We start from the raw sequence: 27959 nt of genomic DNA, 5'->3' as shown, positions 1-27959 counted from the left end.
TGGGTTAAATGAGATACAGTACCTTTACCCCTGCTCTGGCTCTCCCGGATGTCAGTGCTTGTGGTGGCGATGGTGTCAGCCAGGGCCATGAGGGACATCTGCTCCATGCGGGTCAGGCCCGGCAGGCTGGAGTGGAGCAGGTGGCTGGACAGAACCTGGGCGTGCTCTGGCCCAAAGAAGGTGGGGCTATATTGAGACAGGTCTATGACCTTAGCACCGCCGTCCTCCTGGTCGCTATCCATATGCTCCAGGTCGTCCACACCCACCCCGCTGCTCTGGAAGAGCTCATCGTAGGCGTCCGTCTGACTGGACCCGTGGCCACTGTCTCCACTCAAGCTGGCCACCTTGTCCTTGGGCTTGGGGGAGCAGTCCTCGTCGGCCGCCAGCAGCGCGTACAGGGGCAGGGGAGGGATGGAGTCAATCTCTGTGTAGTCCGAGCTCTCGCCCTTGCTGAAGAGCTTGGGGTCTCTGGAGGTGCTGCCGCCGGCGCTGATGGTGCGCGAGCGGAGACGCTTGTCTTGGTTGGTGCCGTTGTCTTTGAGGGCCACAATCTCCCCGGCAATGCATTTGACGAGGTGGGAGAGGATGGCCTTGGCCCGCCGGACCTTCCCCAGGTCCATGAGCTCCAGCAGCTGTACCGGGTGGTACTGTGGCAGGGTGGGGAACAGGTGGTGTGCCGCCTCAAACAGCCCGTAGTCCTCCATCTCCGCAGGCAGGTCGTACACTGTCCTCTTCCCACTCAGCTTCTGGGCCAGGCTGGTCATGGACCTGGTCAAGCTCTTCTTGGGAGGAACGGGGTTCAGGCCCTCCTCATGGCTCTGTTTCATTGCAGCCAGGAGAGATGACACGCTGCCCATGTCTGTGGTGGTGGTGTTCGAGGCCGTGGACTTGGCCAGGGCCGGGGGTTGCCACTGGGAGTACACGTGCATCTCACAGTCCATGCCCACCACCAGGATGCCGTCTCTCACCCAGGACAGGGAGACGGGGATGGGCAGGGAGCCTTCCACGGAGGAGACCAGGTCCACGGAGCGCAGGAGGACCAGGCGGGAAGAGCTCTGCTCCCTGGGGCCCTCAGACAGGCCCAGTTCAGGAGGTTTGCCAGAGAGCAGGCCATACATGTAGAGTTTGGAACCAATCCCCACAGTAAGAATGTGGGAGCCGTCCTCCCTGGAGACCCAGTCCAGGTGGACCAGACTCTTACCAGAGGTCCCCAGGCAGTCGTCATTGGGCAGATAGATGTCCAGGTTATTATTCTCCACATTCAGGTCCTTGACGCCACTCTCCATGTTATTGTTGTTGTTACCAGTGGGAGTGGAGGCATCCAGGACGAGGGTCTGCTCTAGCACCCAGTGGGAGCCACCTGTGGACTCACACTGGAATAACCCTACATGGACCAGTGGTTCCCTGACACCCTGCTGAGGGTTAGGGCTCAGGTGGTTAGGGCTCAGGTGAGGGCTAGGGTTGTGTCGGTAGGCCACTGCAATGCGGCTGGTGTGACAACAGCTGACCGTGACTGGTCTGCCTGACACGGTCACAGCACTGCTGTTGCCCAGCCCCTCCTCCACCAATAGAGGCCATTCCTCCCAGGTGTACGTCAGCTCCTTGGTGTCTGGCTCCACTGCAGCCACCCTGCACCTCCAGAACCTCACCTTCCCGTCTGAACAGGAAGTGGCCAGGAGATATGGAGCGCCACCTGCCGGCTGCAGGGAGGATGCGCTCAGATGACCTGGAACAAGACCAATCATTGGTTAGTTAGTTTAGCCATACTTCCTGGGTAGGCTTGTACACTTGCGGCGGCAGGTAGCCTAGTGGTTAGAGCGTTGGGCCAGTAACCGAAAGGATGGTGGATCGAATCCCCGAGCTGACAAGGTAAAAATCTGTCTTCTGCCCCTGAACGAGGCACTGTTCCTAGGCCGTCATTGTCAATAAGAATTTATTCTTAACTGACTTGCCTAGTTAAGTTTTTTTTAAGACACAAACTCAATACAATTGACTTAAGCTATATCTATGCTGAAATATAACAGTTTGATGCCAGCAAAGTAACGTGAAACAACGAAAGGTGTATCCACCACCCAAAACCTTTCCAAACAAAGGGCTGTTAATGATCTCTTATCCAATTTCAGTTGAACTGGTTCCATTCTCTAGAATTAGCCAACTTTGTGAGTTACATTCCTGTGGAAGAACAAACAGGATTGTCCCATTATACAGGAGAGGAGGGCAGTGTGACTGTGGTTCAGTTCCCTCTCACCTGCTGAGGGCGTGACACTGATCACCTCAACACCATCTGGAAGAGCTAGCTCCTGGCTGTACAACCTGTGAGTGGCCAGGGTGAGGCGACTGGCACTCTGCAGGTTGGACGTGTAAGGCTTGTTCTTCTGGGCCGAGGGGGAGCTGAACGTCTCAAAGCTAAAGGAGCTGTTCATTGGCGACGAGGTCATATTCTCCTTTTCAGGCGGAGCGCCGGTCTCGTCTGTAAAGACACATAAAAACAAATATGTTTTTTTAGAGCCAGGTTAAAGCTGGCTGGCTGGCACACAATGCCCAACAATGCTGTAACATAGAAATGGATCCTTGAGGTCACACACCCATAGTGATTTGGCCAGCTGCCAGTTGCAGGTGCCACATATGCAGGAAAGACCTGCCAGTCTTGGTGAACTCTACCACCACCAGGAAGAAGCGGGCGGAGAAGCCTGGCTGGCTGGAGGCTGCAGGAGCAAAAACAAAACAAACACAAGGACACGTACATCACACTGAATGAGATAAATGAGTAAAGTGAAGGTTATATTAGTGAGTGTCTCCCCTAATCCTACCAGTCTCTATAGCGGGAGCTTCCTGAGTGGCTTCTCTCCGCTCACTGCCCAGAATCAGATCCTCTTCAAACACATGCAGCAGCTGAGTCTCCTTTCCTTGCTGCAGAACACACATTTTGCAGTTATATTTTTTGTCATTTAGCAAGACGCTCTTATCCAGAGCGACTTATAGTAGTGAGTGCATACATTTTTATACTTTTTCCAGTTGGTAGAGCACCATACTCTACCAACTGAGCTAGACAGGACACACAATAGGACAGGATATACTTTGTCACCGAGGGGAAAAGTGTCTTGAACAATTAAAAAGAGTGTGCTCATGCTTCCATACATAAATACATAGAATCTAACCATGCATAATCATCATCATCATAATACACACACACATACAAAAAGTGAATTATTTCATGCCAAGGCCAGGCTGTGACTTGGTGGTAGCTCCGCATGATTTAAGGCCTACTGGCTAGGCTACAGTGTAAAACACCTACAGCATGGCTGACCTTTTCATTAAGATGGCAAGAAGCCATTAAACAATGTGTTAAATAGAATTCAGTCATGTATTGAATATTGGATTGCGATTACTATGCCTAGCAAACCCCAATCATGGTGCTGAAAAAGGTCAGTGAAAATCTGTGTGCACTCAATAGAACATATTTCCTTCTTCCATAAACGTATACTTACGAAGTCAGTAATGGCATCTAGCTCGATGATACAACCTGGTTTAGCAGTCGATTGCTGGCTGATGATGTTAAAAACTTTCCCGACATATTTCTGAGACAAAGTTAAAAAAAATATATATATATTTGTAAATGTTTAGATATCGAGAATAGTGAGGGTAAATAAAAATGATGTTGATCTGAGATATCAAAAAAAAGACATTGTGCTGGTGGTCGACTTACTGAAATATCTGGGTTGGAGAGCTCACTGAGTAGTTTCTTGGCTTCAATAACAGCCTGATAAAGCCTCAGCGAGTGACCGTCACTGGCCACGAAGCAGGCACTGGGAGAGTTGCAGTAGACACCTGCAGTAGAGAAGAAAACTATTGCAACAAGCCATCTGCTGACAGATATTGTAGCTACCAGAGTTGTCAAAGGTAAATCCCACTGACGGTCTCCTTCCTTACCAAGGCAGTTGCTGGGGATAAGTGTGGGCAGCCAGGCTACATTGGAGAAGGCGGAGGAGTGGAGAGAGTTGATCCTGGCCAGCTCAGACACCCCTCCAGAGAAGGACAGAGGTCCCACTGGATCCACCCTCCACAGAATGAGCTCGCTATAGATGGCGTTGGGGTCCTGCGACACAGCGCCCAGGGACACCCGGCTGGGCCCGCCCCCAAAGGGTTGAGAAAGGGTGGTCAAGGGGGCGGGGACACTGTCCACGTCAGGGGTACGCAGAGCATTGTGGTGTGAGGTGGTGAGCAACAGGGGCAGCAGGGAGTGGCAGGCCAGGTCGTTGAGGTGGAAGCGGTGGCCGCAGTAGCGTGACTTGTGGGACACGCTGAGCACAGTGGAGAAGGCCGACTCCTCTGCGAAGCTGACCGCCCACTGGTTGAGGGAGCCATCGGAGTGCGTGGAGATCATGAGCACGTTGGGGGTGAAGATGCTGAGGCGGAGGCTGCTGGAGTAGGAGGTCGCCTTGCTCTGGCCATAGGGAATCAGCACCGACGAGGAATGTGGCAGGCCGGCAGGCCGCTGGCGGCCATGTTGGATGGCTAGGTCCACGTTCTTGTTACAGGCGTACATGACCACGCTGCGGCTCAGGGAGTTGGCGTCGCCCGTGGGGAAGGCCACAGGAATCCGGGACACAAAGGACACCTGTCACGGGACAACGGAGACATGATTGGTCAGTTGGTGCTGCTTCACTTCTTCACCAAAGATAATTAGCATATTATTATGCATTACGCTTTCTGACATTTTTATCAAATGAAGGCAGCCAGCCCTAATAAATGTCATTGAGATTCCATCAGCAGCGTTGACTGCCGGATCAAAAGAGGCCCAACCATTATACTGCAGATAAACGCATTTCCAATTTCAAATCATGTCAGACTTAATTATAATATAATTAACACAGCGTCAGTGAGAATCCATTAAAATGTAAGCTGTACAACGCAACTGTCAAAATGATTAGTTTCTTGGAGACAGCTAATGTTGTTTTCAACTAGTAGCACGTTGATTTATGTTAATATTCTACGTATTAAAAGACGCAAAAAAGAAACGAAAATGAAATCAGTCAGACCACATAAGTGCCTACAGAAAGTATTCATACCCCTTTACTTATTCCACATTTCGTTGTGTTACAGCCTGAATTCAAAATGGGTTAAATCAATCTGTCCTCACCCATCTCCACACAATATGACAAAGTGAAAACATTTTTTTATTTTTTATGTTTGCACATTTGTTGAAAATGAAATACAGAAATATCTCAATTACATAAATATTCACACCCCTTTGCTGACACTCCAAATTGAGCTCAGGTGCATCCGATTTCCTTAGATCATCCTTGAGATGTCACTACAACTTGATTTGAGTCCAGCTGTGGCCAATTCAATTGTTTGGACATGATTTAGAAAGAAACACACCTTTCTATATAAAATTTCCAACAGTTGACAGTGCATTACAGAGCAGTGCATTTGTTGTCTGAAGAAATAGCCTTGAATTTTACATATTGTCTCATACAATCATTGGTTCCTGTAGATGCTGGGTAGAGATATGAAGGGAAGACCGTCATGACCCCCTTTTCAGACCTTTTGTCAGAACGCCCAGAATATGTTCTATAAGTTAAGATAGGAGACGGTGCCAGTCACATACAGGAACCAACCCTATGAACCATGCCCGTGAAGCTTGTTTGTATAGCCGTAAATAAGAGAACTAACGGGACTGACCCGACAGAGCTCCTGGCAGACTTCAGACTGGTACTTTAGGGACTGAGTGTCCGTGTTGGATTTCCACAACAATCTGGAGTCAACGAAAAAGGATGACTGATTCTGCCTGCGGAGCTTTCTAGTGAGGGTCTGCGAGGAAAACCGGTGGGGCATTTTATGAAACGTGAGGGAAATTCCCGTCTGACCAAAAGATGAGGACCCGCCCAGACCCATACTGCGAGCTGCCCAGGAGGAGACACATCATCTGCAAATAATTGAGGGACAGAGAGTTTTTCGACCTATAACCTTAGTGAGGGGGTTCCATCCACCACTGCCCATCGTAGCCTGGGACTACTAGTAATAGCACGGGGTGTTGTTTTATATCTATGGGAAGTAGAAGTCTATAGGCATTTCTGAGAATTGTCCACGTGATCTGGGACCACTGTACCATAGTTTCTGGGAGGCTAGAGAACCGTTGAAGATACATATGGTGCACAGGATGCAGATGGGGTGGTGTGGATATAAATACCTAAATTGTTTGATAACGTTACAGGGATTCTGTGTGATGTGAAGATATAGAAGGAGAGAATACTAAACTGAGCAACAACAAAAAAACATCCTCACTGTCAACTGCTTTTATTTTCAGCAAACTTAACATGTGTAAATATTTGTATGAACATAACATGATTCAAGAACAGACAAACTGAAAAAGTTCCACAGAAATGTGACTAAAATAATTTGAATAATGTGTCCCTGAACAAAGGGGGTGTCAAAAGTAACAGTCAGTATCTGCTGACACCAGCTGCATTAAGTACTGCAGTGCGTCGCCTTTGATATATTATCGAATATATATTTTAAAAACGTTTGACATGCTTCTGTGGACATTATGGATATTATTTGGAATATACGTCTGCGTTGTCGTGACCGCTCTTTCCTGTGGATTTCTGAACATAACGCAACAAACAAACGGAGGTATTTTGGGTATAAAAATTTTCTTTATGGAACAAAAGGAACATTTGTTGTGTAACTGGGAGTCTCGTGAGTGAAAACATCCGAAGACCAAAAGGTAAAAGATTAATTTGATTGCCTTTCTGATTTTCGTGACCTAGCTTACATAATGTTATGCTATGCTATCGATAAACTTACAAAAATGCTTGGATTGCTTTCGCTGTAAAGCATAATTTCAAAATCTGAGACGACAGGTGGATTAACAAAAGGCTAAGCTGTGTTTTGCAATATTGCACTTGTGATTTCATGAATATGAATATTTTTTTGTAATATTATTTGACGGTGGGGCTATGCTATTCAGAGGTTTCTGGCGAAAATGATCCCGCTAACGGGATGGGTAGCGTCAAGACGTTAAAAGGGCACACAAATGACATTTTCTGAAGTATCTATTGTCCGGATTTTGGGTTTTATACATGCAAATTCTTTATATAAGAAGTTCACTGAAAAACCCGGTACACAAAATGTTTTAAAATAATGAGTGAGGTACAGGGAAAGAAAAGGGAAACACTCAATGAGGTTGAACGACCTCTGTTCTGACTTTGTGGTGAGGCCTGATCCCCCTCACTAAAAAGGCTAGAGACATTTGGTGAGATTTAAATGTAATTTGTAAACGCTGATAATTAGGAAGAAGTTTATAATTGATCAATAGTTCTGTGTGTGATTCGGCCCAATCGTGGTGGTGTTATTTTTGGATTCATAAATCACGATATAAGTCATGTCAAAAGGGAAGAAATTGCATGGTGTTGTGTGTGTATTGTTTTGTTTGTCTTGCTTCAATACAAATCTCACCAGATTGGGTCTGTTGGATGGTCGGAATTTCTTAACCAAATAACCAAATTAATAAAATGTAAATAATTATCAGTGAGAAGAGGGAATGTGAAGGAAATGTCTGATGACAACTAGTCCCGTGTAGCTCAGTTGGTTGCAAGGCCAGGGTTGTGGGTTCGATTCCCACAGGGGACCAGTATGAAAAATATATATATATATATAAATGTATGCACTCACTATTGTAAGTCGCTCGGGTCTGTTAAAGTGTGCAAAGGATGGCTACTTTGAAGAATCTCATAAAATATTTTGATTTGTTCAACACTTCGGGTTACTACATGATTCCATGTGTGTTAGTTCATAGTTTTGATGTCTTCGCTATTATTCTACAATGTAGAATATAGTAAAATAAACAAAAACCCTTAAATTAGTAGGTGTTCTAAAACTTTTGACTGGTACTGAATATAAATGAGATTTCTGCATTTCATTTTGAATAAATGTATAAATACTTTTTTTAAAAAGTGTATAGAAGGGTGCAATTTTTATTTATTTGAATAAATTCTGAATTCAGGCTATAACAACAAAATGTGGAATAAGTCAAGGGATATGAATACTTTATGGCACTTTATATCCAATTTATTATTTTATTGCAGTGGTCACCAACCGGAATTCCTAGTCGATTACCACACATTTAAAAACATTTTTCAACCCTTTTTCTCCCCAATTTCATGGTAGTTACAGTCTTGTTCCATCGCTGCAACTCCTGTACGGACTTGGGGGAGGCAAAGGTTGAGTGCCGTGCGTCCCCTGAAAACAAGACCCTGCCAAGCCGCATTGCTTCTTGACATAACTGCTCGCTTAACCAGGAAGCCTGGCGACCGTGTCAGCATGCATGCGCCCGGCCCGCCACAGGAGTCACTAGAGCGCGATGGGACAAGGACATCCGGGCCGGCCAAACCCTCCCCGGACGACACTGGGCCAATTGTGCGCCGCCTCATGGGTCTCCCGTTCGGGGCCGGCTGCAACACAGCCCGGGATCAAACCCAGCTGCCCCACTCGGGAGGCCTCACCACACATTTCTGTAGAAAAGCCAACGATAAAGGCTTGCGCTGTTGGCGGAAGGTGCCCTTGATTCAGAAGCCCTGTGCACCGGTTAGGCAAAGTGTTCCCGTTCTGAACCATTTCATTTGCCTGGAAATAGTTTTTTAAATCTGCCTACACAAAGAATTCCCGCAAAGAGCTGCTGTTTTTGTTTCTCTTTTATTCAACACCATTACAAAACATCTCTTCTTCTGCTCGCGCTGCAATGAATGAGTAACTAAGTGTATCAATAGCCCGGTGTTCTTTATTATATTAGCAGCTCGTTGTGTCTATTTTAATATTAAGGAATTTCACTTTCTCTGGTCATAGGAACAACATGAATTTGTGTATGATTTGGATGCGGTGCAACTCGAGTTTAGCCGTCAGGTGGAAGACTGCGTCTCCTCTCTATGGTCCCTCCGCTGAGACTAATATATAGTGTTCAAAACAACTGGGAACTCGGAATTCTCAGACTTCAGTGGGTTCAACACAACCAGGAACTATGAAGAAAAAAACTAGATCCGACTTGGAAGAATCTTATTGAACGGTCATCCAACTCGGAATTCAAAGTCGGAAACTCTGGCATCTTTCCAGAGCTCAGACCTGAAGATCACTGACATCATGATTTGATGTTCTTTTTTCACAGTTGTCTTGAAAGCACCATGACTATCAGATGCAGGAACAATTTAATCAATTTTAGAATAAGACTAATGTAACATAATGTGGAAAAAGTCAAGTGGTCTGAATACTTGCTGAAGGCACTGTATTGTGATGCAAAACAACAGAAATGTCAGTTAGGTTGCTTTACTGATGAAGATAACATACCTGGACCTGCCGGAACATGCCGGGCTGGTATTCATCCAGCCAGTCCACATGCCACACCAGCAGAGAGCCATCCATGGGGTGGATACTGAACAGCATGTCTGCCCCTCTGTTCCAGTCCTCCAGTAGCACCTCTACCTGGTGCTCCACCGCTGCAGCAGGCAGCTGGGTGGACGCCACATCGGGTCCTCCCTCTGCCGCTCGCCTAGAAGCCTCCTCTACCTCCTCATAGTCAAGCTCTGGGAGACAGACCGACAGGAGAGCTCATATCCAAAGACCTTTAATTTCTAGGTTAAAGCGGCAATCAGCAGGTGAAACAATAAAGCGATCCCCCCAACCATTTCGTTAAACAGCTGAGGGATGGGGCTGGAGAAATGTAACCACTCAAATTCATAGAGCTACGGATGTAAGGGCTGACCATCCATGACAAAATGACAGTTTTAACCATGTTTTGTGACTATATAGTGTTTCTTTACATTTACTTGGTTTACAAACAGTGGAGTAAAACAAGCTTTTATATTGGGTTCTGACGAGGTACGACAGTTGAACTAAGCTCATGAGGCAGTTAAACAATATGTTATATTGTTCAAGAAACAGTGGGTACGTTTCATTAACTCCAAATCGGATGAAGCAACTGCAGATTGCCTCTTTAAATAAGTGTATAATAATTATATATAATAATAATAATAATAATATATATAATATAATTATGTATTATAATTGCTCTATGACATGTTGTGCAATCTGGTAAAGTGTGAGAATGAAATCATTTAGGTCACGTGTCAATTCCCTCCATTCCATGGAGGTCCGGGTGATTACGGGTTTTTGTTCCACCCTTATTTGATGGATGAATTAAGGTCACTAATTAGTAAGGATCTCCAGGACAAGGGTCGCCTACCCCTGGTGTATTCACTAAGAACCAAATCTAAGAAAACAGCCAAAACTCTGAGGTACTAACATGAACTTGTCCAATTAAAAAAAAGCTTGTTTTCTTTACAAAGCATTTTCCGTTGCAAAACATTGTGTCCTAATGAATGCACCCCTGCTCTCTACCTAGTACCTACCCTCCTGGGAGTTTTCCGAGTGGTTCTGCTCCACACTGCCTCTGAGCTGCTGCAGGAACACCTCCATGGCCAGGGTGAGAAGCAGCTCCTTGTTGTTGAGCCAGTGCACGGTGAAGGGCCCGCCAGGCTCCTCGTCATCTCCCCCACACAGCGACGTGATAGAGGGCAGCAGGGGGATATCTGCTCCAAACAACACACCCATACTGGATCACTTAACTGGCGTACAGTCATTTGTGCACACAGTTGGTCCTGGTTGCAGAGCCTTGCATTACCCTGGGACTCTCATATTGCCCGACAGAAAAATGTGCGGTGCAGTCGGAATGTTTCATGCTGCGGGGCAGGCAGCGGACGATCAGAAAGACAAATTCAGGATGAAAATATTAGTTTATTTCTGCAAATGATTTAATAATGGCCGTGTCGCCATTTAAAAGCACTGCGATCTGTTATAAAACCACTTATCATACGAATCCCTCTCAGTCATTCTGGCACCTCTCCTCTGAGGCTCGTTACACAACCGGCTCACGCCTGCTTCAAACAGTAGTGGTGGAAAATATATATATATTTTTTATCTGATGTGATGTGATTGAGTTTGTGGCCACTTGTGATGAATTATAAAAGCAATTATCAGCTTGCAGTTCTCACTGGAAAGTATGTTGTTAATCATTTTCTACAGGTAATGAAATAATGGCTATTATGATCGGGCACTAGTCAGCCTATCAGTAGCCTATTTGTTGCCTTTCCATTTGCTTACTGACAGTTTGAATTGAGATGATTGGAATTGGAAGTTTACAAGGTGAACAGGGACTTTCTGGAACTTTCCAACCAGCAAATGTCTTATGAAATCATGCATTCATTGCACATTATAATGCATAAGATAGAGGTTTTGAAGATGTGTAATTTTAACATTGCGGGACTGGGTACAGGAGCTGGAAGAGATTTGGCAGGAGCAGGTGGGATGTCAGCAAAAAAAGCTGCGGGGCAGGCGCAATATGAAATCCTCTACCTCACGATACAATATTTTCTAGAGCCCGACCGATGTGGTATTTTTGGTCCGATATCGATTCCGATTTTTTGGGGGGGACAAATCGTACCCCTACCGATATATCTACCGATATACTGTTTCATAGTGGGGAAATGAAAAAGTGTCATTTTTCCACACTGAATTCTCCTGAAGTGGCATCCAAAAGAGCAATTGGCCATTAACTATGCTTAAAAATGTCGATTTCATACATTGTGACAATGACATCATGAGTACGGCTGCAATTGTTCAGATAAACATGAGATTCCCTTTTTCCATCCCATTTATTGAATATCGTTTAACGGTTGAATTATCGTCCGATAATGTCAGTGAACCGATGTCACAATACTTAGGTGCCGATACGATTGTATACGTATTGCGATCCAATACTGTGATTTTATTGCGATTCCATGGTCCAAACACTGCTCACAAAATGTCGGCTGCAGAGGGAAGCGAGAGCCATGAGAAAACGAGTTTTGATCAGTCATGGAAATAAAAGTGTGGGAAACAAATTAGCTGGGAGTACAAGCTATGAAGGAAAAATACTGGTATTTTGGTGCAGGTACAGCCTAATAATATCACGATGTTGTCAAAACGATACAATATATTGCCAAAAATAATATCCCGATATGTAACTATCAACTCCACCCTCCATCACTAACGGTCAGTTAGATGGGCTTATAATATTGACTCTTAGGCATAACCTCTGCATTGTCATTCTTATGAATGAAGTACAGAAGGGGTTTACGACAGGCTCTGTTATCCTAAAATCAACTGTTAAGCAATGTAAACATCCTTGAATTAATGCCACTGAACCACTGTCTGTGTGCGGTACCTGTGGCAGGGTTGATGCTGGCAGCGATGTGGAAGTGGCAGAGAGCGTTGGCATGGGGCACGCTGTTGGTCTTGTGGTTGTGGTGACTGTTCTGCTGGGTCGGGAGGCGGCCGGTTAGGGAGGGCTGGGCCACACCTCTCAAGGGGGCTCTCCACGACTCCTGCAGATTCAACTGAAGCAACAAAATAGCTCCTAAGTAGGGATCTCGCTCTCATATGCTTTGGAAAACCAGACCGGAGTGATGTTAATGAATAACTCTGCAATGTTAGCAGACTTTCCTCGGGGCATTGAATATACATTTGCATATCTATTTTTCCTGCAATGTAATTTGTCCCTTGATCCTCAATATTTTCTGGCAAGATGCATAACCATGTAATGACAGTCGTCCAATAAGGAAAAGTTCTTTACACAACTAAAGTGAAGGCAATGCATCTGATCATATAACTAGTTACTAGAGCACCTCAACAAAAAACGAAATACATTTGTCCTCAAAATGAACAGACGTACTTTAATCAACAGATGTACTGTATAGAAACAATATCTTTTTTTTGTGATCTTGTCAAGGGCTGCGAAGCCTAGAAAATGAGCTTCCTGGCAGATATCCTTATAGCTCTAAGCCTGTTACGTCTCTTAACTTCTCACCAGCCTGATAGACTACGCGGTGGAAACATTCTTCCTACCTCCAGGGAATTCCTGTCCTGTGTTTTGATACGAGAGGGAGTCTTCTTGCTGCTTGACGATTTCAGTGAGTCGCTGCTCTGTCCGTTATTATGAATGTGACTGAGCGTGTGTCCGGACAGCAAGCTGTCACTGGGAAGCAGGGTCTCGGCCCACAGGCGACACACACTGTCCTTACAGCATGTCAGTAGAACATTGCACACTGAACCCCTGGAGGGAAAAACACAAGAGGACACAACTCCATCAGGTCAGGTATGGAGAAACATATTCTAAAGACTTAACGATGGGCCTTACCGTGGCATGTACTTGCTGGTCTTCCTCCAGGAGAAGCCTGTTACAGTGCGTGGGTGTGCCAGGTAGACAAAAGAGAAGTCGAGCTCGCCCTGAGCGTTGTGCTCCGGTGGGGTGAACAGCTTGGTCACGCCAGACTGCCATTTGCTCGTGCCGTACCACACTTTGACCAGACAGTCGTCCTGAAAACAACGGCATCACTGGGAGTTAGCACACGAAGGGTTACATGGCTGTTGTTAGAATGCATTTCTCTGTAAGGTCTTTACTTTCTTTTTAAAGAACATCTTTATGTGCATGAATGGACACCAAAGGCCACCCACCTGTCCGGCAGTAGCAAAGAATTCTCCATCTGGAGAGAACTTCATGAGCTGAATTGGGGAGGCGGTTCTATTAAGATGAGGGAGACACAACAATACATCAGATGGAACCATGAGAATATTTTTTTATTTTGTCTTCTTCTTCTAAACAGGCTACATTAGGACTATTTAATAGTGCAGTTCTTACTTGCAGTGCCAGATACACCTCCAGGGACACTGAGGGTCACCAATTGTCATGTCTGTCTGTTCCCCTGCCTCATCAAAACCATCGCTGATATTGGACCACAGCTGCAGGCTAGCGGACCCAGTTAAGAGACGAGTGCCTGTGTGCAAAATATAAAACAAAAATCAGACAAATGGAGAGAGAAGATTATTTTTAAAGAACACAGGACGTTTTAATTTGCAAAGATAGTATCAAGAGCCGTGTGTAATCTTAACGTGGATCCATAAAGCTTATTACAGAGCAGTGATACTATCAAGAGCAGTGTGTGGGTTTCTTATTTTTTCTCACGTTATTCAACTGTTACTATGCACCTGTAACAAAAGATAGCTCAGATGTTCGAGTGCCTTTTGAAGTTGGAAAGATAACAAATATACATAGAATAATGGATTTACCTGTGGGGTCCCAGGCCAGGTTACGCACTATGGACTGCAAAACAAACTGTCCACTCTTCTGCCACTGGTAGCTCAGTTCCTGTAAGAACACAAGCATTCAAACGATCAAATCCAAATTGTTAAAACCAAGTCATTAGGAACAATACATTTATAATTTCCTCACATATTATTTGTATCAGAAAGTGACACTGCAGTGCAGTCAGTAAGAATCAATTACTATTAGAAAATCAATACAATTAGCACTTACTGCTGATGTCCTGTCCTTCTGATTCATGAGCTGAACCGGCTCAAAGACACAGACAATACTTCCATAGGAAGCTGCAACCTGTCCGCAGCAATTGAAGAGAAGGGACATTTTATTCAATGTGAAGGATTGACCTTCTCACTCTCATTATACCGTAACAAGTACCAAGCACAATACTTGTGACTTTTGAAAGGACTGTGAGCTGCAGCCTAATGGTTAAGAGTGAAGACGATTAAAAGATGTGAGTATTGCAATTATGACTTAAGATAGTTGTGGTAATAGCATCCTCACAAATTGTAAATAACCACATGAATTATAAAACATTTCTTGGCAACCTTAGAAACGTAATGTAAATTTACTGTAGCCCTTTAAACTCATACCTGTATATGGGTTGAATATAATAGATTAAAGACACTGATACATTTTTTAATTGGAATGAAATGGCTGTACAGTAACATGCTTTATATGACAGAACTCTGGCTCTGCGGTTCACATCGGAGTATGGGTTTTGACTGACAGATGTCCAGAACTTGGGTGACAAGCCAATCCCTCCCACTAATTGGGCAACTTCTGCAAATGTTTTGCTGTCTGAGGGAGGTAAATGCTGTAAATTAACAGGCCTATGCATACTGAACAAAAATATAAACACAACATGTAAAGTGTTGGTCCCATATTTCATGAACTGAAATATAAGATCCCAGAAATGTTCCAAAAAGCTTATTTCGCTCAAACTTTGTGCACAAATTTGTTTACATCCCTGTGAGTGAGCAGTTCTCCTTTGCCAAGATAATCCAGTCACCTGACAGGCATGGCATATCAAAAAGCTGATTAAACAGCGTGATCATTACACAGCTGCACTTTGCAATTGGCATGCTGACTGCAGGAATGTCCACCAGACCTGTTGCCAAATAATTGAGTGTTCATTTTTGTAACCAAAGCTGCCTCAGATGTCGTTATAGAGAATTTGGCAGTACGTCCAACCAGCCTCACAACCGCAGACCACGTAAGCCCAGGACCTCCACATACGGCTTCTTCACCTGTGATGATGGACATGCTACCTGTCCCAGACCTGCTGTTTTAAACTCTCTAGAGACAGCATGAGTAGTAGAGATACTCTTAATGATCGGCTATGAAAAGCCAACTGACATTTACTCCTGAGGTGCTGACTTGCTGCACCCTCGACAACTACTGTGATTATTATTATTTGACCATGCTGGTCATTTATGAAAATTTGAACATCTTGGCCATGTTCTGTTATAATCTGCACACCGCACAGCCAGAAGAAGACTGGCCACCCCTCATAGCCTGGTTCCTCTCTAGGTTTCTTCCTAGGTTTTGGCCTTTCTAGGGAGTTTTTCCTAGCCACCGTGCTTCTACACCTGCATTGCTTGCTTTTTGGGGTTTTAGGCTGGGTTTCTGTACAGCACTTTGAGATATCAGCTGATGTACAAAAGGCTATATAAATACATTTGATTTGATGAAACTGGGTTTGCACAACCCAAGGATTTCTGCACAAACTGTCTCAGGGAAGCTCATCTGCGTGCTCGTCATCCTCACCAGGGTCTTGACCTGACTGCAGTTTGGCTCCGTAGTCGACTTCAGTGGCCACTGACACACTGGAGAAGTGTGCTCTTCACGGATGAATCTCGGTTTGAACTGTACCGGGCAGATGGCAGACAGCGTGTATGGTGTCATGTGGGTGAGCGGTTCGCGGATGTCAATGTTGTGAATAGAGTGCCCCATGGTGGCGGTGGGGTTATTGGTATGGGCAGGCATACAAAGTATTCAGACCCCTTGACTTTTTCCACATTGCTACATTATAGCCTTACTCTAAAATGGATTCAATTATTTTTTCCCCCTTTACACACAATACCCAATAATGACAAAGTGAAAACAGGTTTAGAAATGTTTGCTTATTAAAAATAAAAACCAAATACCTTAAGCATTCAGACCCTTTGCTATGACTCGAAATTAAGCTCAGATGCATCTAGTTTCCATTGATCATCCTTGAGATGTTTCTACAACTTGTTTAGAGTACACCTGTGGTAAATTCAATTGATTGGACATGATTTGGAAAGGCACACACACCTGCCTATATAAAGGGCCCACAGTTGATCCATGAGGTCGAAGGAATTTTCCAGTTGAGCTCCGAGACAGGACTATGTCGAGACGCAGACCTAGGGAAATGTACCCAAAAATGTCTGCAGCATTGAAGGTCCCCAAGAAGACAGTGGCCTCCATCATTCTTAAATGGAAGAAGTTTGGAACCACCAAGACTCTTCCTAGAGCAATCGGGGGAGAAGGACCTTGGTCAGGGAGGTGACCAAGAATCCGATGGTCACCGAGTTCCTCTGTGGAGATGGTTTTCCCATCTCTGTAGCACTCCACCAAATCATGCCTTTATGGTGGAGTGGCCTGAAGAAAGCCACTCTTCAGTAAAAGACATGACAGCCCTCTTGGAGTTTGCCAAAAGGTACCTAAAGACTCCCAGACCATGAGAAACAAGATTCTCTGGTCTGATGAAACCAAGATTGCACTCTTTGGCCTGAATGCCAAGAGTCACGTCTGGAAGAAACCTGGCACCATCCCTAAAGTGAAAAATGGTCAAGGCAGCATCATGCTATGGGGGATGTTTTTCAGCAGCAGGGACTGGGAGACTAGTCAGGATCAAGGGAAAGATGAACAGAGCAAAGTACAGAGAGATCCTTGATGAAAACCTGCTCCAGAGCGCTCAGTACCTCAGGCTGGGGTGAAGGTTCACCTTCGAAAAGGACAATGAATCTAAGCACACAGCCAAGACAAAGCCGGAGAGGCTTTAGGACAAGTCTTTGAATGTTCTTGAGAGGCCTAGCCAGAGCCCGGAATTGAACCCGATCGAACATCTCTGGAGAGACCTCAAATTGCTGTGCAGCGACGCTCCCCATCCAACCTGACAGAGATTGAGAGGATCTGCAGAGAAGAATGGGAGAAACTCCCCAAATACAGGTGTGCCAAGCTTGTAGTGTCATACATAAGACTCTTGGCTGTAATCGCTGCAAAAGGTCCTTCTAGTGGTTAGAGTGTTGGGCCAGTAACCAGAAGGTTTCTGGATCGAATCCCCGAGCTGACAAGGTAAAAATCTGTCATTCTGCTCCTGAGCAAGGCAGTTAACCCACTGTTCCCCAGGCGCCGAAGAGGTGAATGTCGATTAAGGCAGCCCCCCCCCCCTCCCATCTCTCGGATTTCCCTTTCAACAAAGTACGGGTCTGAATACGGGTCTGAATACTTAAATGTGATATTTCAGTTCTTGCTTCGTCATTATAGGGTATTGTGTGCAGATTGATGAGAAATAAGGCTGTAAAGTAACAAAATGTGGGAGAAGTCAAGGCGGCTGAATACTTCGAATGCACTGTAAGCTACAGATAATGAACACAATTGCATTTTATTGGTGGCAATTTGAATGCACAGAGATACCGCAATGAAATGCTTTCAGCCCATTGTCATGGCATTAATCTGCCAGTATCACCTCATGTTTCAGTATAATAATGCATGACCCCATGCCTCAAGGATCAGTACACAATTCCTGGAGGCTGAAAATGTCCCAGTTCTTCCATGGCCTGCATACTCAACAGACATGTCTACCATTGAGCCTGTTTGGAATGATCTGGATCGATGTGTACGACAGCGTGTTCCAGTTCCCGCCAATATCCAGCAACTTTGCACAGCCATTGAAGAGGAGTGGGACAACATTCCACAGGCCACAATCAACAACCCGATCAACTCTATACAAAGGAGAGATTGTGCTGCAGGAGGCAAATAGTGGTGACACCAGATACTGACTGGTTTTCTGATCCAAGCACCTACCTTTTTACATATCTATATTCCCAGTCGTGAAATCCATAGATTAGGGCCTAATGAATTTATTTACATTTTATTATTATTTTATTTAACTAGGCAAGTCAGTTAAGAACAAATTCTTATTTACAATGACGGCCTAGGAACAGTGGGTTAACTGCCTTGTTCAGGGGCAGAACGACAGATTTTTACCTTGTCAGCTTCGATCTAGCAACCTTTGGGTTACAGGTCCAACGCTCTAACCACTAGGCTACCTGGTTTTCTTATGTAAATGGAGTATTTTGAAAAATGAGACATTTAGGATTATAATAAATACCCCGATGATGTCATACAAGCAAGCCAAATACCTGTGAGTCCAAAAGTGCACATTTCCACATGATAAAACTCATGTAATATGCAGTGTCAGATTGTGATCACGATGTTTGATGTACATTTACAAGGGTTGTTCTGAGCCGAATTAGTCTGTCTATTAGTAAGAAAATTCACCATGGCACAAGCTAGTGTTATCATGATAACAGAATTTTGACTTCCATATCAATACCAGGTTTAGTATCACGATACTAAATATCAAAACGATACCTGGAAAAAAAAGACTACATATTAGCCAGTCACAGAATGGCACTTGATCCAGCCAGATAAACTCAGCTACAGCTCTGTTAAATCGTTAGTTCAATATCATTACATTTGAACATTGTCAAATTTTTGGAGACAACCATGTATGCATAAATTGAGTAAATGATACAATCAATTTGACTTTGTAACTTCAAAACAATATATTGGTAATCATTTATTTAAATGACAAAAATATCTATTGATAAACTGGGTATATCAAGATGGAGCCTAGGTCTATTCACAATACAGGTGAATGCATATTATTCAGTAGGAGTGTGTGCATGCATTGAGTTATTGGACTGCTTTGCGATCACAGACTGGAACATGTTCCGGGATTCTTCCAACGACATTGAGGAATACACCACATCATTCACTGGCTTTATCAATAAGTGCATTGAGGACGTCGTTCCTACAGTGACTGTACGTACATACCCCAACCAGAAGCCATGGATTACAGGCAACATTCGCACTGAGCTAAAGGGTAGAGCTGCCGCTTTCAAGTTGCGGGACTCTAACCCGGAAGCTTACAAGAAATCCCGCTATGCCCGGCGACGAACCATCAAACAGGCAAAGCGGCAATACAGGGCTAAGAATGAATCATACTACACCTGCTCCGACACTTGTCGGATGTGGCAGGGCTTGCAAACTATTACAGACTACAAAGGGAAGCACAGCCGCGAGCTGCCCAGTGACACGAGCCTACCAGACGAGCTAAATCACTTCTATGCTCGCGTCGAGGCAAGCAACACTGAGGCATGCATGAGAGCATTAGCTGTTCCGGACGACTGTGAGATGACGCTCTCCGTAGCCGACGTGAGTAAGACCTTTAAACAGGTCAACATACACAAGGCTGCGGGGCCAGACGATTTACCAGGACGTGTGCTCCGGGCATGTGTTGACCAACTGGCAGGTGTCTTCACTGACATTTTCAACATATCCCTGATTGAGTCTGTAATACCAACATGCTTCAAGCAAACCACCATAGTCCCTGTGCCCAAGAACACAAAGGCAACCTGCCTTTGGTTCAACACTAATTCCCTCAAAGCTCATCACCAAGCTAAGGATCCTGGGACTAAACACCTCCCTCTGCAACTGGATCCTAGACTTCCTGACAGGCCGCCCCCAGGTGGTGAGGGTAGGTAGCAACACATCTGCCACGCTGATCCTTAACACTGGATCTCCCCAGGGGTGCGTGCTCAGTCCCCTCTTGTACTCCCTGTTCACTCACGACTGCATGGCCAGGCACGACTTCAACACCATCATTAAGTTTGCTGACGACAACAGTGGTAGGCCTGATCATCGACAACGACGAGACAGCCTATAGGGAGGAGGTCAGAGAACTTGGCCGGGTGGTGCCAGAATAACTACCTATCCCTCAATGTAACAAAGACTAAGGAGATGATTGTGGACTACAGGAAAAGGAGCACGTCCCCATTCTCATGGACGGGGCTGTAGTGGAGCAGGTTGAGAGCTTCAAATTCCTTGGTGTCCACATCAACAACAAACTAGAATAGTCCAAACACACCAAGACAGTCGTGAAGAGGACACGACAAAGCCTATTCCCCCTCAGGAAACTAAAAAGATTTGGCATGGGTCCTGAGATCCTCAAAAGGTTCTACAGCTGCAACATCGAGAGCATCCTGACCGGTTGCATCACTGCCTGGTACGGCAATTGCTCGGCTTCCGACCGCAATGAACTTCAGAGGGTAGTGCGTACGGCCCAGTACATCACTGGGGCAAAGCTGCCTGCCACCCCGGACCTCAACACCAGGAGGTGTCAGAGGAAGGTCCTAAAAATTGTCAAAGAACCCAGCCACCCCAGTTATAGACTGTTCTCTCTACTACCGCATGGCAAGCGGTACCGGAGTGCCAAGTCTAGGAAAAAAGAGGATTCTCAACAGTTTTTACCCCCAAGCCATAAAACTCCTGAACAGGTAACTAAATGGTTACCCGGACTATTTGCATTGTGTGCCACCCCTCCCCAACCCTTCTTTTACGCTGCTGCTACTCTCTGTTTATCTTATATGCATAGTCACTTTAACTATACATTCATGTACATACTACCTAAATTGGCCCAACCAACCAGTGCTCCCGCACATTGGCTAACCGCATTGTGTCCCACCACACGCCAACCCCTCTTTTTACACTTCTGCTACTCTCTGCTCATCATATATGCAGTCACTTTAACGATACCTACATCTACATACTACCTCAATAAGCCTGACTAACAGGTGTCTGTATATAGCCTTGCTACTCTTTTTTCAAATTTCTTTACTTACCTACACACAGCAGGGTAGCCTAGTGGTTAGAGCGTTGGACTAGTAACCGGAAGGTTGCAAGTTCAAATCCCTGAGCTGACAAGGTACAAATCTGTCATCCTGCCCCTGAATTTGTTCTTAACTGACTTGCCTAGTTAAATAAAGGTGAAAAATAAAACACACACATACCTTTTTTTTGGCACCATTGGTTAGAGCCTGTAAGTAAGCATTTCACTGTAAGGTTTACACCTGTTGTATTTGGCGCACGTGACAAATAAACTTTGATTTGATTGAGCTTGTTTTAGCTGATTCCATTGGGCTACAAATGACAATCCCTTCCATTTAGGACTATTTTATTGGCAACTGATAAGATAACTTACTACTTTATTGTGCTGATTAACAATATTTGCATAGATGGGTTAGCTGCCAACGTCACAGAAACAATGCACACGTTTCTATGGGGCAGAAGTCCGGGTGTTGTTGAGATTCTGGATGGCGTGAACGACAAGAAACTGCCATGTGGGGAATCGTTTCAGCTTGTTCTTCATACCATGTCTTATTTTGACTGACCTCAGGTCTATGCTAATATGGGTCAAATTCACTAACTAACAACAACTGTAAAGAGGTATTTCACAACAAGTGCTCATTGTGCAAATGTATTTACGTGTTCAATAAACATTGGCGACGAAATACAGTTTACATGTCATCAATCTAAGCCAACCGCGTCTGATTTGCCCCATAATTGCGCACGCGTCAAATGTTGCTAGACAACCAACCCTTTCTATAGGATAAGCAATCTCTTATTTTCTAAGTGTGCCTGTATAAGAAATGAATGACAATTTGTTAGGCAGAATGTGGTTGTGGAATCTGATTTGGTAAAGGAAGATGAAGAACTGAATGAGTTTTTGGTGGCAAGGAGACAAAGTGAATTAATAAAATGTTGGAGGGTCAACTTTGAAATCAGCTATTTTTGGCATTATGGTTTGCATATTATCACAAACATAGTACTAGGGTCGTGAATTCAACTGTAAACTAACAAGGAAAGTCAGCTTACAATTAAAGCTGGAAGCTACCTGCATCGTCTTGCATTGTAAGTGTTCTAGCCTGTATGGACATTGTTTTTGCAGACAGTAACGAACAGTTTCAACATTTCAACATAACGTGTTGCATTATTCAAGTTAACTTCTGTGCAGCATGTGGGGACTAGGGAGCTAATGCAGCGCAGACAGCTCTAGCGATGAATGAGTAAGTAGAGCAAGCTATTTGCACTATAAAAGGGACTGCGCTGATACAGACTTGATCCTCTCAAGCACCTGAATGCACTCATGACTACTTTCTATGAATGGCAATGTGAAAGCCTAACACCGTCATGCTAGTCCTGTTGACAACAGAACAAGCTTTCAAAATGATGCCCGCTTGACCCAGATTGCGATTTATAACGGGCGTTCTTGGATTACGTAAACAGTAATTGTGTGATGGCGGCGATGCAGGGTCGAGTTCCAAACAAAACAACTACAAGTGTGCTTGCTCTAGTTCAACGGCATGCTTGGAGAGTAAACAACAACAAAAATAGTTGAAGACTTTTCTTTGGAGTAAATAAATAAAAATAGAGAGAGAGAGAAGAAAGAAAAGAAAGGAGAGAGGAAAGAGAGAATGGGAGAGAGAATTTTATGGTTTTATGTGGCATCTATCCCACATTTTCCATAAATATTCTTATCATGTTACTGAAAGTAACCAGAGTACATTATGATTTATCAACAAACGCGGCGAAAAGTACATTAAATGTAAAATGCACATAAAATCAGTGTAATGTTCAGATTCAGTCTCGTGTCAGTTGTGTCCTCAATTTTGGTCGAATAATCTTCCCACAATCTTCAAACTGTTCCCTGTCAATTGCTACCATGGTTATGCATATGCTTTTCATATTTATTCTGTAAGAAACATTTCAACTTATCATATAGGCCAATTCCCATGAGTGTAAAGGGTTAAGCATTTTACCACAAGCTAAATGTCTACTTAGCATAATTTGAAATATGCACCAGACCCAATAATTAACACATAGGAATCAAGTATATTGGCCTCTTTCTAACTCTGAAAGTTACTGGTTGATCGAAAACGAGGTAGTCCATAGTCAGGCACAAAAATAACTATAGGCTAACTTCCTTAGATAATACAGGTTGTGTCTAATAAGGACAATATTCCAACAGTCAGGAGAGCTACATGTCATGGGTAGTGACTCGTGAGCCTGAGTCACAACATACAACATTTTCCCACCATGTATTGGCTGGCTAAGTTTGTTTCTCTTTCTTCATTTCCTTTTTCTGAAATATTGTGATATCTATTGCATTTGTAATATTGCATCATAATTCACACATTTTGCTGCTTAGAAACAATATAGCAAATAAATGCTCAATATTGCTCAAGGTTTAGCTACAATATAGCCTATAACAAATTGATGGTCAATATTGATACAAAGCAACGGCCATGTAAACAATATGACATGGATATACAAATAGGGTCATAGTAGCATGCAAACTCAACTGGTTCTTCGCCAAACAGCATTGCCTATAAGTTGCAGTAACTACACCAGACAAGTAACACAAGAAACAATGTCTCTTACCTGGCCTCCCTGTAGTGAGCTGTCCACACAGCCCACCTGGATGTTCCCATGCTTCGCTCCTGGGATGATCTGTAGCCTTTCAAAGTCACTGCCCAAAATCACAACGTCACAGCCAGAGGCATATGCCTATCACATGAGAGGGTGGGATGAGGGAGGAATGTCACTCATTTAGGACAATAATCACAAAGAACTGTCAAGTGTGATTTAATGAAAGTTGAACTTCTAGTATGACTTTGCATTGCATGACACTGACAAGCAGATGATATCTGTAGTATGCATACTAATTCCATGAATAAATATACGGACAAAATGCAGACTGTCAACACGGCATAAACAGCACAATGTAACTTTTGCTTGCACTAGAGGACAGGCACAAAAATAGTCTGATATTGATCGGCTCAGTGAAAGACTGTGGGTATAGTATCAGATTCTCTTCTCTGAACAGTGCTGCTGGACTAGCACGGAGCACTCCCAAAGCATGCTTAAAATGTAGGGAGACTGACTGTCTGAAATATCTTACCGTGAATGGTTGGTTGTTTATGCTACCTACAGAAAAACAATTGTCCCCTGGGTTGACGGCCCCAGTAAGGACTTGGTGAAGATTCATGGTCCTTTGTAACGCTGTCTTCCTGCCCTCACAATGTGGCCTTGATCCAGGACAAATTCATGAGAAACCAATGCAATGACGTGGTCATTGTGCTTCAAATCATAAAGTCAGTTCCCCTGTGAGAAAGAGAAACATGTCCGTTGTTAGTTGTGCTACTGACAGTTAAGACACTAGCTAGGTAACTTGTAGCCATCGCACTCAATGTCATATTCTCAGCAAGACAATCTTCAGTGGCAAACATCACCAGACATGTCAGTTAGTGAGACAACTAACGCTGGGTTGATAACTTGGTACAGTACAATATTACTAGATTAGCAAGTAAACAAAAATGACTACATACCTAGCTTGCCAATGACAGCAAACTAGCAGTAGCAGGTAGCTAGCTGTAGCTAAAGATTACAGCTAGTTAGTTAGCTAATGACAATGTTGAGACATTAGCCCATAAGTGCATTGGATAATTTACAACCCTCATCCCATGAAATCATCGCTCCTACATGGAAAACCAACCTGAATGTAGAGGTGTTTGGCCCGCAAACTAGAACGGACACCGGCATAACAATCGTTTCTAAACTGGAAAGAGGTGAGCAAGTTCCGTGTGCCAACTCACGTGACACCATCACTCGGAAATAGATGACAGATAGCAACCCATTTAGCTAAATAAAAGCAACATATTGTCTATCATTGTGATTTTTTTTAAAGATATAGCTATAAATAAGCAAGTGGTCAACTATCAAGTCCATTCACGCAACAACCAACTAGCTAGCTAGCAAAGACACGAGCATGCTACCTAGCTTTGGGACACATCGGGAGTCAGTAACTAATATATAGATTACAGATGTTTCCCATAGCTAAGCTACCTAACTAGCCATGTTGTTGCGTCTCTACAGGCTTACTAGCTAGTTATCGTCAACTAAATGAACTAGTTAGCTGCAGTTTCGATACAAAATATTACGTTACAGTATAGAACACTATTGGGCGAAATCCGAAATGTAACGTTACAAATGTAGCTAGCCTAGTGTCAAAATGCACTTACTTCTCGTCGTTTGGTTTGACTCATGAATGCATTGCGACCTGCTATCATATGACTGCTAGCAAGCAGTCTGTCATTCAGTCACGTTGGTTGTTAGCTATTCTTCTTGTAAGATAACGGACAATTTCAAATAATATGCTAAATACACACGTTAAACCATTTAGCTAGCTGTGGTATAGAGTTAGCTAGTGGCGCTCCTCTCCCGTGTGACGGTCATGAAACCGTGCTATGGATTGTGGTCATTGTAGTAATTGATGGTGCGTGATTTCATCAATGACGATGCTGTTTGCGGAATATGTTTGCCCTTTACGGATGCCCTCTACATACGGAGAGAGAGGTGCTTATGATAAACTCTCGAAGTTTCAGAATGGATTGAAAATGGCAGCCATATTGGTCAGGGAGAAATCCTAACCAGTCTAGGTAAAGGGAGATACCTAGTCAATTGTACAACATAATCCAGATGTTTCTTCCACAGGAAAATAAAAGTAAGGCCTGTGATTTATCAGAAATTGTGTAATAGAATTATTGTCAACCTAAAATCGTGTCATATAATTATAAATACAGTTTATATAGGTTTTATACAAATTGTATGTATAAGTAGTCTCTAAAATATATGTAAACAGATCATAAATGTCTCAAATTGTGTTGTCTTGGAAAGCTGTGAGTGCTATTATATGATAAAATATCAGTCTTACCATCAGCTGATTTCAGCCAGTGTATGGCTGTGTATTGACTGCATTGTTTGAATGGAATGCTGGCATATTGTCAGTTAATACTAACAAACATATGGTGCAAATACATTCTTAAAGTACATTATTTTACACAATTTCTTATCACAGAACTGGCAAACCATGGTTGACCAACTCCCTGACCAAAATAGCTGACCTTTAGACCATCAGAAGAAGGTTCATGTCCAGTATTCTAAATTATAATTCCTTACTTGCTACACCATTCAATATCCTCATGCCTTCATAACTTGGGGCTCCCGAGTGTCACAGCAGTCTAAGGCACTGCGTCTCAGTGTTCAAGGCATCACTAGACACCCTGGTTTGATTCCCGGCTGTATCACAACCGCCTTTGATTGGGAGACCCATAGGGCAGTTCACAATTGGCCCAGTGTTTTCAGAGTTTGGCCGGTGTATGCTGTCATTGTAAATAATAATTTGTTCTTAACTGACTTGTCTAGTTAAATTTAAAAAATAACAATGCTGGCCCTCACACAGTCAACTAAAATAGCATGCAGTGTATTGGGTCCAATTCCCATGTCATTCCCCATTCCCCAATAATGATAAAAAACAACAAGGGAGTTGTACTCTTTATGTCCAAAAAGGTCATTTCTGGACAATATTTCTGTCCATTTAGGGGACAGACCCCTTTTGGCTCAAGAGCACCCGCAGAGGCAAGAATTCTGTACAGTTCTTTAATTTTCTCTTTTCCTCGGACTCTCCTCCTCACTGCTGACAGCGATGGGTAAATCAATGATGCTGATCTGGGCCTATAATTTGTATGAACATTAAATGTTTTAATTTCTTTTATCAAGGGAGAGCTTAGACGCAGTCACCCACTACCAAAAATTATGCAGTCGAGATTCCCACTTTTTTTTAATTGACAGAAGTCAGCACGGCCTGAGTGCAATGGTCGAGCCTTGTCCTGGGTGATCAAGGAATCTCACATGCCAGGTAAGTTTATCATGTTTTATTACCTCTTTCAACCCTTACGACAAGTCCTACAGGATTTTGAGTGCATTTTTCTGTGGGACAACCTTCAGAAGTAAAAAAAATTTAAATTAAAAAAGAGAATTCTTGCAGGAACAAATATCATGCAGGAACATTTTACATGTAGGACCTTTTTTTAAGGGAAATATTTCACTCCTTTATTCTTATTTAAGACAAACATCAGCCTTGCAACTTGGTTTGCTGTAAATGCGGAATAGGCATATAAATGGTTTGTTAACAAAAACACTATTTAGAAACAAAACATAACTCCATTTTGCGTTATGATTCGGTTAAAACCAATGTAGAAAATATAAAAAAAAAAAAAGAAAAACCCTTGAATGAGAAGGTGTGTCCAAAACTTTTGACTGGTACTGTACATGTCCTGTATGTTGAAATGACCATTGTAAATATGGCAGATTATACCTTTAAATCTAGAAGAGTTCATTGAAATAATAACAAAGCATTTACCTCACCTCTGTTAGTCCAAAGCTGAGAGACGGGCCTGGAGAAATGTAACCTCTCTCAAATTCATAGACAGAGCTATGCATGCAAGGACTGAATATACATTATATAAAAATTATAGTTTTCAAATTAAATACAATTTTGCAAATGTTATCGCAACGGCAGCAAAATGCTTATGTTTCTACGTCCGACAGTGCAGTAATACCTAACAATGCAAAACAATACAGATACATCCAAAAAATGTAAATAAAGAAATGAATAAATATCAGAATGAGTCTGGAATGTATGTATATAATGTATATAATGCTGTGAAATGTATATATATTATGTATGTATGTAATGCTGTGAAATAGACTGTTTGGGCAGCATATGAATAGAAAAGCTGTGTACAGCAGTAGTTACATTGGATGAGCCTTGACT

The 27959-nt window shown here is 43.5% G+C and overlaps 1 protein-coding gene and 1 pseudogene across 6 annotated transcripts in view; both read right to left on the bottom strand.

Moving 5' to 3' along the window:
- Positions 1-25647, bottom strand: part of dmxl1 (Dmx like 1) — a 53322-nt gene extending 27675 nt beyond the window's left edge. For 4 of the 6 annotated variants that reach the window (XM_020467627.2, XM_020467673.2, XM_020467652.2 and 1 more), the window contains exons 1-19: positions 25366-25642; positions 24246-24448; positions 23726-23851; positions 14405-14482; positions 14158-14236; positions 13730-13865; positions 13546-13612; positions 13229-13407; positions 12937-13144; positions 12257-12428; positions 10404-10583; positions 9343-9578; positions 3931-4618; positions 3707-3828; positions 3489-3578; positions 2811-2910; positions 2586-2705; positions 2249-2470; positions 23-1726 (exon numbers count right to left, since the gene is read on the bottom strand). In XM_020467627.2, the coding sequence (XP_020323216.1) occupies positions 23-1726; positions 2249-2470; positions 2586-2705; positions 2811-2910; positions 3489-3578; positions 3707-3828; positions 3931-4618; positions 9343-9578; positions 10404-10583; positions 12257-12428; positions 12937-13144; positions 13229-13407; positions 13546-13612; positions 13730-13865; positions 14158-14236; positions 14405-14482; positions 23726-23851; positions 24246-24332 (4594 nt within the window). In that variant the 5' untranslated portion in view covers positions 24333-24448; positions 25366-25642. Of the gene's footprint in view, positions 1-22; positions 1727-2248; positions 2471-2585; positions 2706-2810; positions 2911-3488; positions 3579-3706; positions 3829-3930; positions 4619-9342; positions 9579-10403; positions 10584-12256; positions 12429-12936; positions 13145-13228; positions 13408-13545; positions 13613-13729; positions 13866-14157; positions 14237-14404; positions 14483-23725; positions 23852-24245; positions 24449-24839; positions 24972-25365 lie in introns of those variants that run through there. The other 2 variants (XR_004207916.1, XM_020467635.2) reach the window with 2 other exon arrangements.
- Positions 25648-26898: 1251 nt separating this feature from the next.
- On the bottom strand, positions 26899-27049 carry LOC116372005 (uncharacterized; annotated as a pseudogene).
- Positions 27050-27959: the final 910 nt, after the last annotated feature.

The sequence above is a fragment of the Oncorhynchus kisutch genome, linkage group LG3, assembly GCF_002021735.2.
Source record: "Oncorhynchus kisutch isolate 150728-3 linkage group LG3, Okis_V2, whole genome shotgun sequence".
Lineage (NCBI taxonomy): Eukaryota > Metazoa > Chordata > Actinopteri > Salmoniformes > Salmonidae > Oncorhynchus > Oncorhynchus kisutch.
Note: the sequence above shows the minus strand (reverse complement) of the source record. Positions and strands in the feature narration are given on the sequence as shown.